At 33.0% G+C, this 16,985-nt stretch overlaps 1 protein-coding gene across 1 annotated transcript; it reads right to left on the minus strand.

Moving 5' to 3' along the window:
- Positions 1–1,350: 1,350 nt before the first annotated feature.
- Positions 1,351–16,870, minus strand: LOC148613567 (uncharacterized). The gene is made up of 8 exons (XM_088586955.1): positions 16,819–16,870; positions 14,293–14,358; positions 13,383–13,526; positions 10,927–11,075; positions 7,922–7,978; positions 7,387–7,484; positions 5,514–5,648; positions 1,351–3,293 (listed from the first exon to the last, which is right to left on the minus strand). The coding sequence occupies exons 2-8, from the start codon at positions 14,344–14,346 to the stop codon at positions 1,843–1,845; spliced, it is 2,088 nt and encodes a 695-aa protein (XP_088443081.1). The 5' UTR covers positions 14,347–14,358; positions 16,819–16,870; the 3' UTR covers positions 1,351–1,842.
- Between the last annotated feature and the right edge of the window lie 115 nt (positions 16,871–16,985).

Here is a 16,985-nt window from a genome sequence, read left to right on the forward strand (position 1 = left end):
ACTGGGCCCTCAAAGTTTTGTTTTTTGAATATCCAAATCTGTAATTTGATAGACCTGATGTACCTTTGTAATGTATCATATTGTATATTTGTGATCTGTATATTTGTATTGCATCTTATATCTATGTTATTTGGAAACAAGAGGCTCCCAGGAGCCTGAATCACTCACATGGTGGAATTTTGTCTTTTAAAGGCAATACATTTAACAAGAAGTTAATTTGACTCAAGAAGACTGTTAGAACTCATCACAGGGATCATTTCAGGATCAGTAATTGAAAGTTTCTTTTATCTATAGATTTAGATATTGGCTGAAAACTGTAAAAACAAACCCAGTCATTTTTCCTCTTCTCAAGGGCAATAACTGTTACAAAGAGTCGTCTGACAACTTTTATCCCTAAGACTTTTGTAGGCCTAATAATCAGAATCATTATAGCTCTTGAATGAATTTGGCTACACCTAATGGTTTTGGAGATATATTTGAAAAAACTACTGTCCAACCCCTATGTTCTATTTTTAGTAACAGTGACCATGTTTTTGAAGGATAAAAAATCCCCACATCAGTTGTATGCAGGATACCCAAAGAACAGTCGTACCAAGTTTTGTTCCCATTGGTCGAATAGTGTCAGAGTAGATGATTTTTTAAAAGAAATAACATTAAAAATAGCAAAACAAGAGGTTAAAAGGAGCCTGAATTGTTCACCTGCTTAAAGTTAGTCTTTCAAAGACAATAATTTTAACCACTTTGACTCAAGACTTTGGTAGGACTTATCGTAAGAATCATTTCATCAACAGAAAGTTTCTTTCTATCTATTATAGTTTTCAAGATATTGGCTGAAAACTGTAAAGAGTATGTCATTTTTCATTTTTCAAAGGCAATAACTCTTACACGGAGTCACCTGACAAATTTGATTCCTGAAGACCTTTGAAGGCCTTATAACAAGGATCATTTCAGCAATTGAACGAGTTTGGCTAAATCTAACAGTTTTGGAGATTTATGCAGAAAACAATGGTCTAACCCCTATGTTTTTTTCAATGGATCATAAATCCCCACATCAATTTCTATGCAGGATATTCCAAGGAACATTCAAACCAAGTTTGGTTCCAATTGGTCCAGTAGTGTGAGAGGAGAAGAGTTTTGAAAAAAATAACATTAAAAATAGCATATACACTACATTTGGTTGAAGCATTCCAGGAAACTAAATTAAAAGAGGCTTAACTCCAACAAAAATATTGTATTAATATGCACAACTACATATTGTGTCCTTACAACATACCCAGGTTATCCGTGAAATATACTTTCTAGGTCCTTTTTTGGAAGATCAAAATGATCTAACCTGTAAATCTGACCCACTAACATAATAATATTTATTAATATAGATAATGTGACACTAGGTAAAACATATAAGTCCAGTAAAAAAAAGTTTGCTTGTAATCCTTAGTCCTTTTTCACAAATGATCATTTTGTACATGTACCCAACATTTTATAGCCCACTTACATAATTAGCACATTACTCATACATGATTTACAGTGAAAGAAATTAGCAGTAAACCTACAGACTGAGTCTATGTAAAATCAAACAGGTCTATGAAGAAATTTCTTTTGAAATCTACAGTGTGGTCTACATAAAATTATGGTGGGTCTATGTTGACCAAAAATTAAGTTTCTAACACTGTATTTATTTATACATTCACAGCATATCATAGACATAGCCAATTCTACAAAATTACATACTCTGTACATAAAAAAATCCCTTCATTCCTTTTAAAAAAGATTTCCCTTTATTTGTCCAACAAGCTCGTCCTCCCAAAAGTTGGTTACAATATAGTACATATATGTAAACCCCTAATCATCTATAACAATAATAGGGTCAGCCTCTTTCTGAGTATCAATTTGTTCTGTTTTTCTCCCATTTTCATTAACTTCCTCATCATCATCACCATCTAATACAATACATTCTGTATTGTTGAAAATCATGAAATCCATTGGTTCCTCTTTCACATTCTTATCAGTTGATGATGTTGGCTCATTACTCTTTGATGAGATACCTACATGTATATTGGATGTAGATGGTATTTTTTTCAAGTTTACAGTAATTCCATCAAATAAATGACCAGGCTCAATCAAACTATTCCTATCTGTTATGTTGTCTTCAGTCTTAATTTGTGAAAGCCTGTTTTCAGTTGATGATGAAGAATTTGGTGATACAGATTCTGTAGTTTTATCGATACCTCCTACTTTTCTAATAGTATCTTTAAGAGGATAGACTGACCCCAAAATAGGAGAAGGATTTGATCTGTCAGGGTCAATGTTTGATGCTTTCACTCCACAACTTAAGCCCTCATCACCCACTGCACCACCGTCCATACCTAGGTCTGTCTGGTTAGAATTAATTGGCCTGGTAGGATATTTTGAAGCCAATAACTGTACTATTGTGGAGTGTAGTGAAGATAATGGTTTGGATGAAATTGTCTCACTTGTTAAAGAGACAGATTGATGTCCTGAAGACAATGTTGCATTATTTATGTTATTTTCTTGAAAGTCTGGTAATGTATCTGTAAATTGTCTTTTAAAAACCTCTTCTTCCTTTGTGAGAAATCTGTCCTCATAATTGAGACTACTTTCATGTTTTGTGAACCTTTCTGAGTAAGGGACACATGTTCCATCTTCCATATTATCTATTTCAACAATAGGAGATACCCTCATATCATCATTGTACACTTGATACATGTCAACATCTGATTGAGAAATACAAAGCCTTTTAGGGGTACTATCATCACCATTGTCTTTTTGTGCCTGATTCTCACGTCTTCTCGATCTCCTGCTAAATAAAGGATTTGTTTTGGCCTGTTTGGCTTTGTTTTTCTTATCAATTCTAGTGTCTAAAACAGAAACAACATCAACCAATGGAACAGAACACTTATACATTTCATCATTGTTTACATCAACGTTTTTTGAGTCTTTTGAACCCTTTATACACAAGGTTTTTCCCTTTAATTTGAACTTATTTAACTTTAGAGTTTTTACTTTAGGTACTGATGACATTTTAGAATCTTCTGTCCATGATTCCTCTGACATAGATTCTGATGATTTTCTTGAAGCACCTTTTATATTAATATTCCTTAATGCTACTGACCACCTATTTTTGGTTTGGTTAGAATTCCCAACACATGTTCTAAGTTTGGAATTCTGTAGAGCTTTTCTACTTTTTCCTTCACTCCTGGTTCTACTTGCCGTTCTTATCTCTTCATTGTCATCGTCTGCTGACAAAAGTGTAGTGTCCTTGACATATACCTCTACAACATATAATCATAATATATCATAACTGTACCATAATCAGATAAATAATAGTAACAAGACACTCTCTACATTTATTTCATTCAATAGACCCTTTCATGATATTATTCCTTGGTGGCTTAGTTGGTTCTTCTGCTGGGTAAATGTCATACTTTTCTATAAGAACAATATTCAACCAAATTTTACAGAAAAATGTTGCACCTGCCTTTCAGAAGTACCAACAGAGTAGCATGACCTTTGGGTAGTGTGTTTGCCTTTAGTGTGATAGGGTTCAAAGACTTCACAATTGGTAGTCACTGCTTCTCTGCTAAGCATGCTGTATTTAATGAGATGGAGTGACTGCTGGTTGGCTCAGAGTCAGAATAATGTGTATGAGTAGGGTGGCATGCCAATAGAAAATTATTTTGCTTCTGTGAGCTTCTGTTCTGGGCCAGCTTTCAGTAACTGTGAGTATTCTTCAAGTGGATGTCTCATTTGTTTACATAGTTTATGTTGAGGTATTCCATGGAAAGAATTGGATGTGTTATTGAATGAATTCTATGGTGTATTTGTTTGTTGTTTCAGTTCATTTTTGACCCTACATTTGAGTAGTTAAGGCCCTATAATTAGTTGAACCCCACCACAGTTTTCACGCACCTATCTATAATCAGAAGATGTTAGTCATTAATGTGTCTTTGTGTAGTTAAGTTACTTTTCAGTTCGATTCTGAAAAAAGTTCACGGTTCAGCTAATTTGTATTTAATTACTTTGCTTTTGCAGCTATCAAGAGCTTACTAAAAGGTATGTTTACACTCATTGAAGACCTTTTGGTGACATCTAAAAAGTATTTACTATTTTGTATTTAGGTCATATACTGGAGCATTTGTTATATTTTACCATATTCGTGATAAAAATCAAGCTCAGCATGTCAGACTATTACAAGCCAGAGCATGTCATTCTCATTCTGAAATGCATGAAATATCTGCCATGGGATGTTAAACAAAAATTAATCAACCAATCAAATGTCATCAACCATGGCATGTTACATATTTTCTTGAGATGACCTACTCTCATGCCGAATACCTAAAGCATGCACTAAATTACAAAAAAAGTTTCAATCCAGACACAAATCTGTCATGCACAGATAATTATTTCGACAAAAGATAAAAGGTCACCAACCATGGTATGTGATACATGGTCTTGAGCTAATCCATCCTCATGCCCTATATCAAAAGCTTTTACTAAAAGACAAAAAAGTTACAATTGACATTATTTGCTATGGACAGATGGAGACTGGTAACTATATAGTGCATCTGCCACTATTGAAGGCCTAAAAGAAAGTTAAGTTTTAAACAATTAATTAGTGTAAGTTTGAACAAATGGATTGTATCCAAGACTTATTATAGATTAATGTTTTAAAGCAGGAATTTCAAAATTAAATTGCTGAGATGAAACAAATTCTGAAGTTAGATGTACATGTATATTGCGATATTAAGTTTTTATTTCTATTAGAACTAGTCTAACATTAAATAAAGATTTATGATATTAGAACGAGTTCAATATTTAATAAACTTTTTAAAAATGTGAAATATCCATAAAAACACAGAAAGATGCTATGAATATTCATTAAAACAATAAAAGGGTTATTGCCCTTATATTGATAAATGATATCCTAAGGGGCTATATCACAGATATAAAGAATGTTTAACACAGTGAATATCAAAACAATGCTTATTATAATTTTACTTTGCATTGTTTGGATCTTATGGCCTAATAATGAAATGAATTCATTACCAACTTTGCTAACCAAATATATCTGTTGAATTTGGAACTTGATTCCACTACAGCAATCAGATTGCAGAAGTGGAAGTTTGATCAACAAAGTGTTCTATTAAAAGTGCTGAATGCACAAAAATATCAAAGTCCCAAAACTCTGGTAAAATTTGGCAAATCAAAATGACATTCTGATGTATATGTATTCTGAACAAATACATCTAGTAATAAAAATGCATACAAAATCTGATAGGCAGTCTCAGAGGCAAATCTGTAATGCAAGGATACATTGGTTAATGAATATCACACTAGTAAGTCTCTCCATCACATTGTAGCAGGTAAAAATGAAAAAAAAAGACATTTATCTTTCAGACACCTACTTTGGGCAATGGTTTAAGAAAAAAATCTATTAAAAACAGATATTTAATTGGATGTACTTTGGACTTAGACTGTAGATGACAAATTACCTCCCCAACGTCCTTCTCCTTCTTTCCCACAGAGTTTTAGTTTCTGCATCCAGGTTAACAACTTTGCAAACTCCGGACGTTTCAGTGTTACTCTAGCTAATATTTTCAGCAATTCAGTTTTTGCATCGGTTAAATCTAAAAAGAAAATTTTAAAATCACATACTTATCAGATAAGAAGAGGTATTGCCAGAATGTTCACTTACCCAAGCAAATATTAACTGAAAAACTAACAAGAATAAGGTTTTACCTTAGAATAAACTATGATAAATATAAATCTCCTGATCTCTTAATATACAAACTATGGGTTTAACATATGTATATACAGAAAAATACCAGTTTTGAAGTAGAAGTATAATAAGTTGGGTAAGGCAAAATGAATTATTGTTAACATATTCATTTTTGCGGTTGCTGATTTTTGTGGATTCTGTCAAGTAAGCATATTTGCGGATATCAATTTGTGCAGATTCAAAACATGATTAGCGTTATACCATGTAAAAATTCGATTTTGTGTGTACTATTTTTTGTGGCTCTCTGTCCACTGTGAAAATAGCAAAAATTAGTACACCACGAAAATCAGTATGTTTACAGTAATCTTCTCTCTCTCCAATAGAGGTTTGGTTTAGAAGGTTTGACTGTACTTTTTCCAATGCAGTCAATACAGTTTCGCTTTTTACCCTTTGACCTTAAAGATGCTCTTCCATGGAAATGCAAGTCACCTGATCAAAATTCTGTTTCCTGATTGGCCAAATACAGATAACTGAGTGGCATTTGAAAAACTGTACCAGAAATTGAAATTGTGTGACATGTGTTACTTCCTGATGAAAATTATAAGTAAAAAGAACTTCCTGCGTCAGCTTTCTTTTTTTATAGATAGTACTTGTTTTCAAATAATCTGTGACTTAAAATCATCTAACAGAAGATACTTATTTCATTGCCTTTATATCTTAATTGAAGACTATGTGGTGACCTGTATAGATGTTTAATTGTTTGTTGCTTGGCATTAGGTGGATGACTATCTCATACTACATCTCTTATTTTTCTATCTTATTCTATTATTAAACATATCCACAGTAAGTGAGTAGGGCATCCAAAGGTCATTGGCAATTGAAAGATAGTGAAAACTGTCTAAATGAAAACCTGTATAAACTGGTAACCTGTGTAAACCAGACTTCTGAAGTCCCTTCAAATCAGATAACCTGTGAAATCCAGACTTCTGAAGTCTCTTCAAATCAGTTAACCTGTGTAAAGCAAATCTCTCAGTCCAAAGAGGTTTGGTTTAGACAGATTTTACTGTGCTCTTTCGTTTAAATAATCTGTGATTGAAAATCATCTAGAAGAAGTTACATATTTGGTTGCCTTTAAATTTCAATTGATATAAATTCTCTTATCAATTTCACAAATATATTAGAGTAAGCAGAGCTGAGTTTTCTTGTTTCTTAATATTGTATGAACAAAATTGTTACATGTAGCTATATCAATATTATCATCACTTGTGATGTTTTTATATCTGTAGGGCCCTGTGCAGGTCCTGGTGTCAAAAGAATAGGCCCGCAGTCAGTGTTTTTGTACTTAACGGCAGTAAAGCCAGTATTTTCATAACTGTAGGCAGGGAAGCCAGTGTTTTCGTAACTGTAGGGAGTGAAGCCAAAGGGGACAATGAAAATTAACCATGAGGAGAATATTAGATTGATCATGAGGAGAATAGAATATTAGATTGATCATGAGGAGAATATTAGATTGATCATGAGGAGAATATTTTATAATGAAATGAAAGAAAGAGAATACAATACAACAACTAGCAAAGAACAGAGTGAGATAAAGAGGAATTGTCTATGGTGGAGTAAATAAGGCTCAAGTCATGCAGTGTTAATACCTGAAATTGGTAAATCCAATTTGGGTGCCACTGCAGCTCGTCTCGATTTCTTTGGTGAAGCTGACTCTGATGTTCCACTATCATTAATACCTAAATTTCTATAAGAAAAATATTATGATACTTTTTGAGACTTAAATCCACTATTTATGTCCACAAATACAATGCTAAAACAACTTTTCCTCTGGTCTTTAATCGCTATCTACTTTCTATGTACTCAGTTTTGTCTCATAGATATGTTCACCACATTTATAATCCACTTTTGAATTTTTCTATTTTTATTTTTAGGAAAGCAAAATTAGGAATATTTTAATAAAAAATAACTATAGCTCCAAACATGACAAAACACCAAGGAAAAATTATTGTTTCTGCATGACATGTCAACTGTATAACATATCAGTAATTATCTTGAATATATTATAATAAGATGATAAACCTTATTATAAGTGATGGCATTAAATTATATGTACCTTAAATTAATTCATTTTAAAAAATAATTCTATCAAATTCAACGAATAAAACCTGATGAGCAACCTACCTCATTTCATAGGAGGATATTTTGGCTTTTCCCCTTTTCCTCTCATTTGCCTCAAACCTAAAGGGAAAGACAAAAGTGAGAAAATTGCTCTTCTATTCAAATTTCTAAAAAAGTATCAGTCATATTCTAGTACATGTATTAATCACCTGGTGTATTTATAATGGTCCTGTTATATGTTTAAGGCCTGTTGTAATGGTCTGAGAATCTCTAATGGCCCAAGATATAACTGAGGGCTATTATAGACTCTGGAGGCCATATTCTAGCCTAAAAATAGCCAAAACAAAAACAACAAATGAAATTGGACTGACTATATATAGATTCAGACCTGTATAGAAGCAGTAAAAAAAACTTTGAAAAAAGACATAAAAACATGTAATTCATACAAAGTTGAAGAAAATGTGTATTTCTGTCCCCCTTTTTGGTCCTTTCCCCACAAAAAAACATGAGCCAGAATTCATTACATCCATCAAAACCATCCAATTGTGGTAATTAGAAGTTGCTGGCATGAATTCAATACACGTATGCTTAAATTATTGCCTGCATACTAGGAAAATGTTCATTTTATTTTTTATCCATTCTGACCTGTAATTCCTTCATTGTTATGGTTATTACCCCAAAAATCAACTCCTGCCTGACTTTGGTCAGGTGTTATGGAACCTTGTGATACAATTTCACAGAGATAAATACTCATATACATAAAATCATACCCTTTGTGGTAATGAATAATGTGGTACAATATCATACAGATCTATTCATTCATTATAACTGAGTTATAAAGTTATATATATACATGTACATTTATATCTTTATAAAAGCTTATTTTTGCCTCTTTTGCCTCTAATTCCTAAACAGTGGTTTCCAGAACCCAAGAAAAAATAGAGCAGTGCTCCAGGTCTTCCGCCTTGCAACGAAAAAAAAATTCATGGAATATTATTCCTTACGTCATAAGCCTTCAGCTGTCCAAGTTTGGTGCAATTCTAAGAAGGCGTTCAATAGTTACACTCTGAAACCAAATTTCATCTAAAAAATTCTATTCCATGAAGTCTATGTGACTTTGACATTCAACCTACTGACCTCAAAATTAATAGGTGTTTTCCTTACCTCATAAGCCTTCAACTGTCTGTTGGTGAAATTCTATGAAGGCGTTCAAAAATCTGGAAACCAATTGTGAATGGATAGATGGCAAGCTGAATTCTATACTCCCCTGCTTTCGTGAATGGCAGGGGACAAAAATACCAACCTTTCTTTTATGGCATTTAAGGAGGTAGACCTAAGGTAAAGGATACAATTCTTACAAATCATTTGAATGTTTGTATTCAGCATTTTACATCAATCTCATGTAAGTATCAAAGTAACTTGGACTGATTTCATTCTGTTTCAAATGAAAGCTTGATAGGCTTTGGTGAAATTGAATATGATACAAACATATCACTGATTTCAAGATTTATGTCCCTAACCCTAGGTCTTCCTCCTTAACCTTGTTAGGAAATTTTAACGAGATTCACAATAAAATACAATGTAAAGATAACACCTGAAATATAAGTGTCTATTAACGATGACACATATATATAATGTACAATAAAGGATCATAACTGGAAAACTGTAGTATAAACTCTATTGAATGATCTTTTTGTTTGTTTGTTTGTTGGGGTTTAACATCTGAGCAGTACTATTTCAGCTATATTCAGATGATGAACATGAAATTGATGATAAAATGAACATGAAATGATGATGAAATGAAAAAGGGATGGGACACAAGGACAATGGGGTCGACAAATTTTGATTGCCACTGGAAATAGGGAGAGGTGGGTAGGGTCGGGCAATTTAGCCTCCTGTGGCGGAGCCCTATGATTCCTACTCCGGGAGAATACCACAGTAGGGTTCTTTAACATGTGAGGAACGTGGCATCTTTCCCAACACGGTGCACCACTATGGTTTGCGGTCAGGTTTTCCATATTATAGCCTGACAACCCCAGCATGTAACACACCAGGGGTATCCCATTCCACCACCTGGGGCACACATCCCAGTTGCTCTGTGGGCAGATCACCCTTGCCCCCGGCTAGGGTTCTGAGTACTATTTAGTCGCCTTTTACAACAAGCTTAGTGCTGCTGCAGGCCTATTCTTTTAACACCCGGACCTGCACGGGGAATTTTAATGAAATCACAAGAGTTTAGAGACAATGTAATGACAGTGCCTTTATTGTAAGTGTGTTACCAAAAGGGTAATAACTTAAAAAACTGATTAGTAACAAGCCTTCTGAAAGTTGGTTCTCTTATAGCAAACCAGGTTATTTTCTCCACATAAGTGCCACATGAAGAGCTTGTATTTTTTATATTCAGTGCCTAATTTAGCAATGCCCAGTCAATGCTGGAGTTATTGTTCTTATCCTTTCTAGTCAAAATGATATGGCAAATGTCAAAGACAAAAAGTTGATTATTTCAAAAATTTAAATGTAGGCCATGGATTGGGTAAATTTGTTACATAGTCATTTAGTGACCAGGAACAGAGTTTGCTCTTCTACACCTCATCAGGTATTAAATCTACTGACCAGGGTAAATTTCATACCCAATCATTAAATGACTATGTAACTAATAATACATAGTATAGGTTCCTTCATATTGTTAACATTAATTAGTTTATAGTTCACCATTCAAATTATCCAAAATAAAAAAAAAGATTTTATTACAAACCTATTCTTAATATCTGGACAGTATTATGTAAGAAATTAAATTATAAGGAATGTTTCTATTATTGAGCAGGTTGGGACATTTTATACATTTCATAAACCACTTCACAATTTATACATGAAAACTGATGCAAACCAGGTTAATGTGAAAATACTTTGATTGTGGATACCAATTTTCGTAAATTAGGGAAGAAACACAAGTTCATGGATTCTTGAATTCATGGTTTTGAGATTTTCAGTTAAAAAAAAAAAAATACTTTCACAGTATTTCATATAACTTTTTCAAAAACTTGAAACATTCCTTTAATGAATCAAACCTTGTTTTGACATGAGATAAAAGTAGTTTTAATCTGCAGATACAAGCAGCCATTTGTCTTGGATCAGATCTGGTCATGTGATATAACAAGGGATACAACTCTTTCTTCACCGATCGTATTTCTTTTGCCGCATCATATTTCACAACAACCTACATGAACAAGGATAACATTTCTTACAGGTAGAACATACCTATAACATGTAGCATTCTTGTCTGTCATCTTGCAAAATCATACAGACATATTTTCTATACACTAATAGTGTTTAAAATGATGTAAAAATAATATATCTAAATTATTTCAAATGTGTTTTTTTACATAAAAATTAGGATGATAAAATTGAAACCATTATTTTTAACAAGAGGCTCCCAGGAGCCTGAATCACTCACCTGGTTGAATTTTACCTTTCAAGGGCAATAAATTAAACAAGAAGTTGTTCAACAGTTTTGACTCAAGAAAACTTTGATAGGACTTATCACAAGGGTCATTTCAGCAAATGAAAGTTTAAATCAATCATAGTTTTCAAGACATTGGCTGAAAACTGTAAAAAAAAAAACCTGTCATTTTCCCCTGTCAAGGGCAATTAACTCTTATAAGGAGGCACCTGACAACTTTTGCTACTGAAATTTCAGCTACTGAAAGAATTTGGCTAGACCTAACAGTTTAGGAGATATATGCAAAAAACTCCTGTCTGACCCCTATGTTCTATTTTTAGTAACATCGGCCATGTTTTTCAACGGAATCAAAAAACTCCACATCAATTCTATGCAGGATACCCCAAGGAACATTTATACCAAGTTTGGTTCAAATTGGTCAAGTAGTGTCAGAGGAGATTTTTGAAAGAAATAACATAAAAAATAGCAAAAAAATGTTGAAAAAGGACAATAACTCCAACATGGCTTAACTGATTAAAATGAAAATTTGATCACATATAGATCTCATCATGCTGAACACTATTAACCATGTCAGAATTTAGCTAAACCTTATGGTTTTGGAGAAATATGCGAAAAACTCCTGTCTGACCCCTATGTTCTATTTTTAGTAACAGCGGCCATGCTTTTTGACAGATCAAAAATCCCCACATCAGTTCTATGCAGGATACCCCAAGAAACATTCATACCAAGTTTGGTAAAATTGGTCATGAAGTGTCCGAGGAGAAGATTTTTGAAAGAAATAACATAAAAAATAGCAAAAAAATGTTGAAAAAGGACAATAACTCCAACATGGCTTAACTGATTAAAATGAAAATTGACCAGATAGATCTCATCATGCTGAACACTTGTACCCCCGTCGGAATTTAGCTAAACCTAACAGTTTTGGAGATATATGCAAAAAACTAATGTCTGACCCCTATGTTCTATTTTTTAGTAACGGCTGCCATGTTTTTCGACAGATCAAAAATCCCCACATCAATTCTATGCAGGATACCCCAAGGAACATTCATACTAAGTTTGGTTCAAATTGGTCATGTAGTGTTAGAGGAGAAGAGTTTTGAAAAATTGTTAACAACGACAGACAACAAGTGATGGCAATAGCTCACATGGCCTTTGGCCAGATGAGCTTAAAGGGTTCTTTCAAGGGGAGATAATTGGTGGAAAAATGTTCTATTGAAAAGTATAGGGAATTTTAGTCTTGTTAATATTGCAAGAAAGAGTTTGGTAACCCCCAATTTTTGTTTTGAAATATAAAATAATGTCAGTTAAGTGTTCTTTAAGTAAAGTTATGACCATTTTACCTAACAGTTTTTTAGAAGTTTAATAGCAAAATATTGAAAATTTCCTACAGAATCGTTATAAAATGTAGTAAAATATTGGCTTCAGTAAGGTTCAACTATCTTGAAATCAAAATTTGGTGACCTGTTTTTTTTTACATTAAAAATGTACAGTATGTTCATTCATGGTCTTCTTTAAGAAAAAAATAGGAAAATTTATCTACTAGAAATATTAGGTAAGATCTACCTTAAATCAAATCTCATTTTAGCTGGAGTCTGAGTTTATTCTTTATTTTTGTCTCTGTGTTGGTGTTATTTTAGTTATTTCATTTTATGAATACATAATATAAAAAAAAATGAGAATATTTAAGAAAAAAACTTGTTTTTAAACAATTTCTAATTTTATATTTGTCTTTGAACTGAAAAGTTTAGACTTTTGGGTCTCATAAAATATGTAATTTAAATTAGGAAATTTCCCAACTTTGACTTCAAAAGTAAATTTTTTGGTAAATTTGAGCAAGATGTTTTCAGTTTTCTGTATTACTGATAAGATATGGAACTACAGAGAAGCCTTTCTAAAATGAACCCTTTAAACTGGTAACTGTTGGGTTAAAGCAGGTGTTGATTTTAAACAAGTTGATGGAAAAGAATTAAAACTGATAAAGATCTCTGGTTTACACAGTATACTAGTTTATTCAAGGTGTGGTTTAGACAGAGTTCACTGTATTATACAGTATAATCTTTATACCTCAATGCTAGTATCTGTAGGCCATGTTGTACCCTTAATAAAATCAGTCATTCCAGAATCCTTCTCTTCTTTACTGAAAATATCATCTTCTGAGTCAGATGAACTTCCTTTTTCATCTTCCATCCCAATTTTTTCTTTTTTGGTCTGTAACACATTTATCATAATATATGTTTATTATAGCAAGTATACACTCACTTGTAGGGCATTATTTTCTTCCAATAGGAAAGTTTTACAAAACAGGAAGTTGATAAGTGGCAGCAACCAAAACTGCTCACAACTTATGCCCATCTAGTTTACATACATGTAAAGCCACATACCACATTTGTATTCAACGCCTTCAGTGGCAGCCATGAATTTTGTGAAATTTTCTTTATCATTCCATACAGTGAAAATGACAGTCCCATGAAACAGGAAATTGACAATGAACAACAACCAAAACCATTTACAACACATACCCCATCTTTACAAAGCCATACATCAACTTTGAAATCAATTTATCCATTAATGTCAAGTTAATCATGACAAAATTTTGAACAGACAAAATGATAGACAGATGGACAGACAAAATGATAGACAAATGGACAGACTAGTCATTCACTGGTTGCAAATCCCCTGCACCCCCCACTCTGGATCCACCACTGATATGAGAACACTTACAATGTCATATAGTTGAAAACAATTAGGCAAGATTTTCTATTATCTAAGTTCAAAGGGCAATAACTCTAATATATTGAAGATTGATTTTTAGTTAATTACATTATTTACATTTTACTCACTTGAGAGGTGTTTTTAACAAAAAGTCACTTGAGACGTGTTTTTAACAAAAATATTTCATAAAATTAGTAAATATTACTATAACTATGAAAGCTCATGTATTTGTCTTGTGTCCATTAATTATAAATACCAGTACCTTCTTTTTTTTATCATCTGATCTCCTGAGTACAGATGCTTTCATCTTGGCCATATCAAACTTTACCTGAAACAACATGATTTACAGTCTTAATTCTAAAATGTAATTACAAACTTTATACGTTGTTTGAATAAAATACTCAACAGTGAAGAGCCTTATACCAGGTCAAACCCAGAATAACTGGAACAAGTATGAACACAAGCTTATATGATTAGTAAGCTGCTCTGCTATGTGCAGCTTGATAATACTACAAAAGTTGCACCCTGAACATTTAGGGCAAACAATTCAATCTTGATACAGCTCTATTTGTGATTAGCAGCTGTATGTTTGATATTGTCAGAAAGAAAACAATCTATCAGAAGCAGAATTCTAATAAAGAGACTGGCACTTACTTCAGACCCACATGGCAATGTAGCAACAGTTACAGCAATATTCATTCACAGATACTTAAGTTTGACCTGTACAAAAATACACCTATGGATGCTTCAAAAGATCACACCTGCTGAACTTCAAGAACAGGGTCCACTAATGACAAAGACTATTGAAATTTGTACTCATTTTCTCATAAAGTACCACTATTAATTATATGCAATTGAAGGATGCAGAACCACAGATGCACAGACTGACATGCAGATACAGAACCTAGAACAAATGTAAAGGGGATTATTACACAACAAATTGATATAATAAAAAAAGTCCAACACAGAACTACAAAACTGATTCCAAGTCCTAAAAATATGACTTACCCGGGAAAATTAGGAAATTAAAGTCAAATTCAATACTAAGTTGCAGAACGGATTCAAGTATATAAAATACGAAAAGGTTGCTTGTTCATGCCTTCCACTCGTCAAGGACAGTCAACTCAGAGTTAGTGCAAGAACAAATACTGAGAAAATAGGACACCAACAAGTAAAGAAGGAGATACATGTACAAATGTACAATATACATGTATGTAGAAACTTGTTTTTACAATTAGAACAGTTAAACTATGGAAGAAATTGCCCGATACAGCAGTGTATTTGCATCTTAAAAGGTTGACAGCCCTTCTAAAGAAATCAGTTACATGTACAATATTTATCAATTATGGACATTTAAGTAAATTAATGTTATATATGGACCTGTTCCTCAGTCAATATAATCTAACAGGTCCATATATAACTTATTGACTAAGTGGAAGTCCTTAATTTATATATTTCATATGTAGATAATGTATTTCCTTTTTGTCTGCTTTGTCTGCATTGCTTCAACCATGATTGGCTGAGAGTAATTGTGGAATGAAACGGTTTATATTCCAAATCTAAATTCAGAAGTTTAGCGTCAATATACATATAAATAGAAACACAGCATCAATATATTTAAAAATAGAAACGAGGCTTCATGTACCATGGAATATCCTTTGCACCAAGTGATCAATGAACAAAGAAGTCTTACACCATATGTTATATATATTCCCTACTTGTGGAGCTCGGGATGCAGCCATATTTTATCCTGTTTTTGCTGAGTTACCTCCCGTAAGAGCAGGTATAATTTCGAAGTCTCTCTAATAGATGTTCAGATTTGGGTGCAGAAAAAAGAGGTAACTCGAATGAAAATAGAATCCCCGGCAGACAAACACAATGGTGTTTCTAAAATTTACAGGGTGTTTCATTTTGTTGGTAGGTACATAAGGATGATTTTCATTTGTATCCCGGGTAAAGAAAATTTATGGCAGGGTCAGTAGAACAAGAAAATTCCCTTTTGACTTTCGAGATTTTTGAAAGTATCGTTGATATCAGATGGAAAACCTTACGTGTTCCGAATAGACACCTGCTCCAAAAGAGCAGAATAAATGTTGACAAAATGTTGGTCCGCAAGTCGGGAATATATATATATACATGTAGTACATTATATATATTCCCTAATGTGCTACATGTACATTAATCCAGGGAGTGTATATTAGTTGGAAAAGTCACTTGTAATAATCTACATAGAACACTTCCATTGTTATTTGGCTGTTTATTAGCCAATTTTCTCACTTTTCTCTATTGAAAACAGGGGTATTTGTAAGGGATATATCTTTCCTCAGTATTTTCATCACAACTTTTTCATAATCAATGCAATTTGATAATTTTATAGCTTATATAACTAAAATTTGGAATAATTTCTCTTTCCCCAAGTATGGTAAGTTATATAGAAACCATGTAGGCTTTAAGTTTTCCCAGTATAAAGACCGGAGAGGCACAGTTATGTTTGTACATTATATAGACTTTGTTAGGAGTGAAAAGACCCTGTATGATATAAAGTCATTGACTAATCTTGGCTTTCTCCCTTTTGCCGTTTTGGGATTCACTGTCCGGAGCTGTTTTGGCCGCTCCGGACACTGAATCCCAAAACGGCGGCAAAAGGGGTTAATCTTGGCTATTTTAATACTCAAATGCATTTTTTAAGCAATGAATATGTAAATATTTCGATTACTGAAGCTATTTGCTGACATGGTTAAATACGTCAACTCCTTGCGTTCTCGTGATACATTACAATAACAAATACCTGTGATACACGCACCTTAGCTCGCAGTATGGTGTTTCTATCATCAACAATAATAATATTGAGTAAACGACTACGACAAATTATTAAACAACATCTACTAAATAACTATTAATGAGATTGAAGTGAATGTCCTTTTCGATTTATTTGAATGTTCTCAAACAATAATG

The sequence above is a fragment of the Perna viridis genome, chromosome 6 (assembly GCF_037379345.1).
Source record: "Perna viridis isolate PV_CMFRI_1.1 ecotype Kerala chromosome 6, ASM3737934v1, whole genome shotgun sequence".
Taxonomy (NCBI): Eukaryota; Metazoa; Mollusca; class Bivalvia; order Mytilida; family Mytilidae; genus Perna; species Perna viridis.

Coding starts and splice junctions, on each gene's coding strand:
- LOC148613567 (XM_088586955.1), bottom strand. CDS start 14,346: ATGGCCAAGATGAAAGCATCTGTACTCAGGAGATCAGATGATAAAAAA. Junction 11,076..13,382: donor CTACAGATACTAGCATTGAG/GTATAAAGATTA, acceptor TTGTTCATGTAG/GTTGTTGTGAAATATGATGC. Junction 7,979..10,926: donor TTATCTCATGTCAAAACAAG/GTTTGATTCATT, acceptor CTTTCCCTTTAG/GTTTGAGGCAAATGAGAGGA.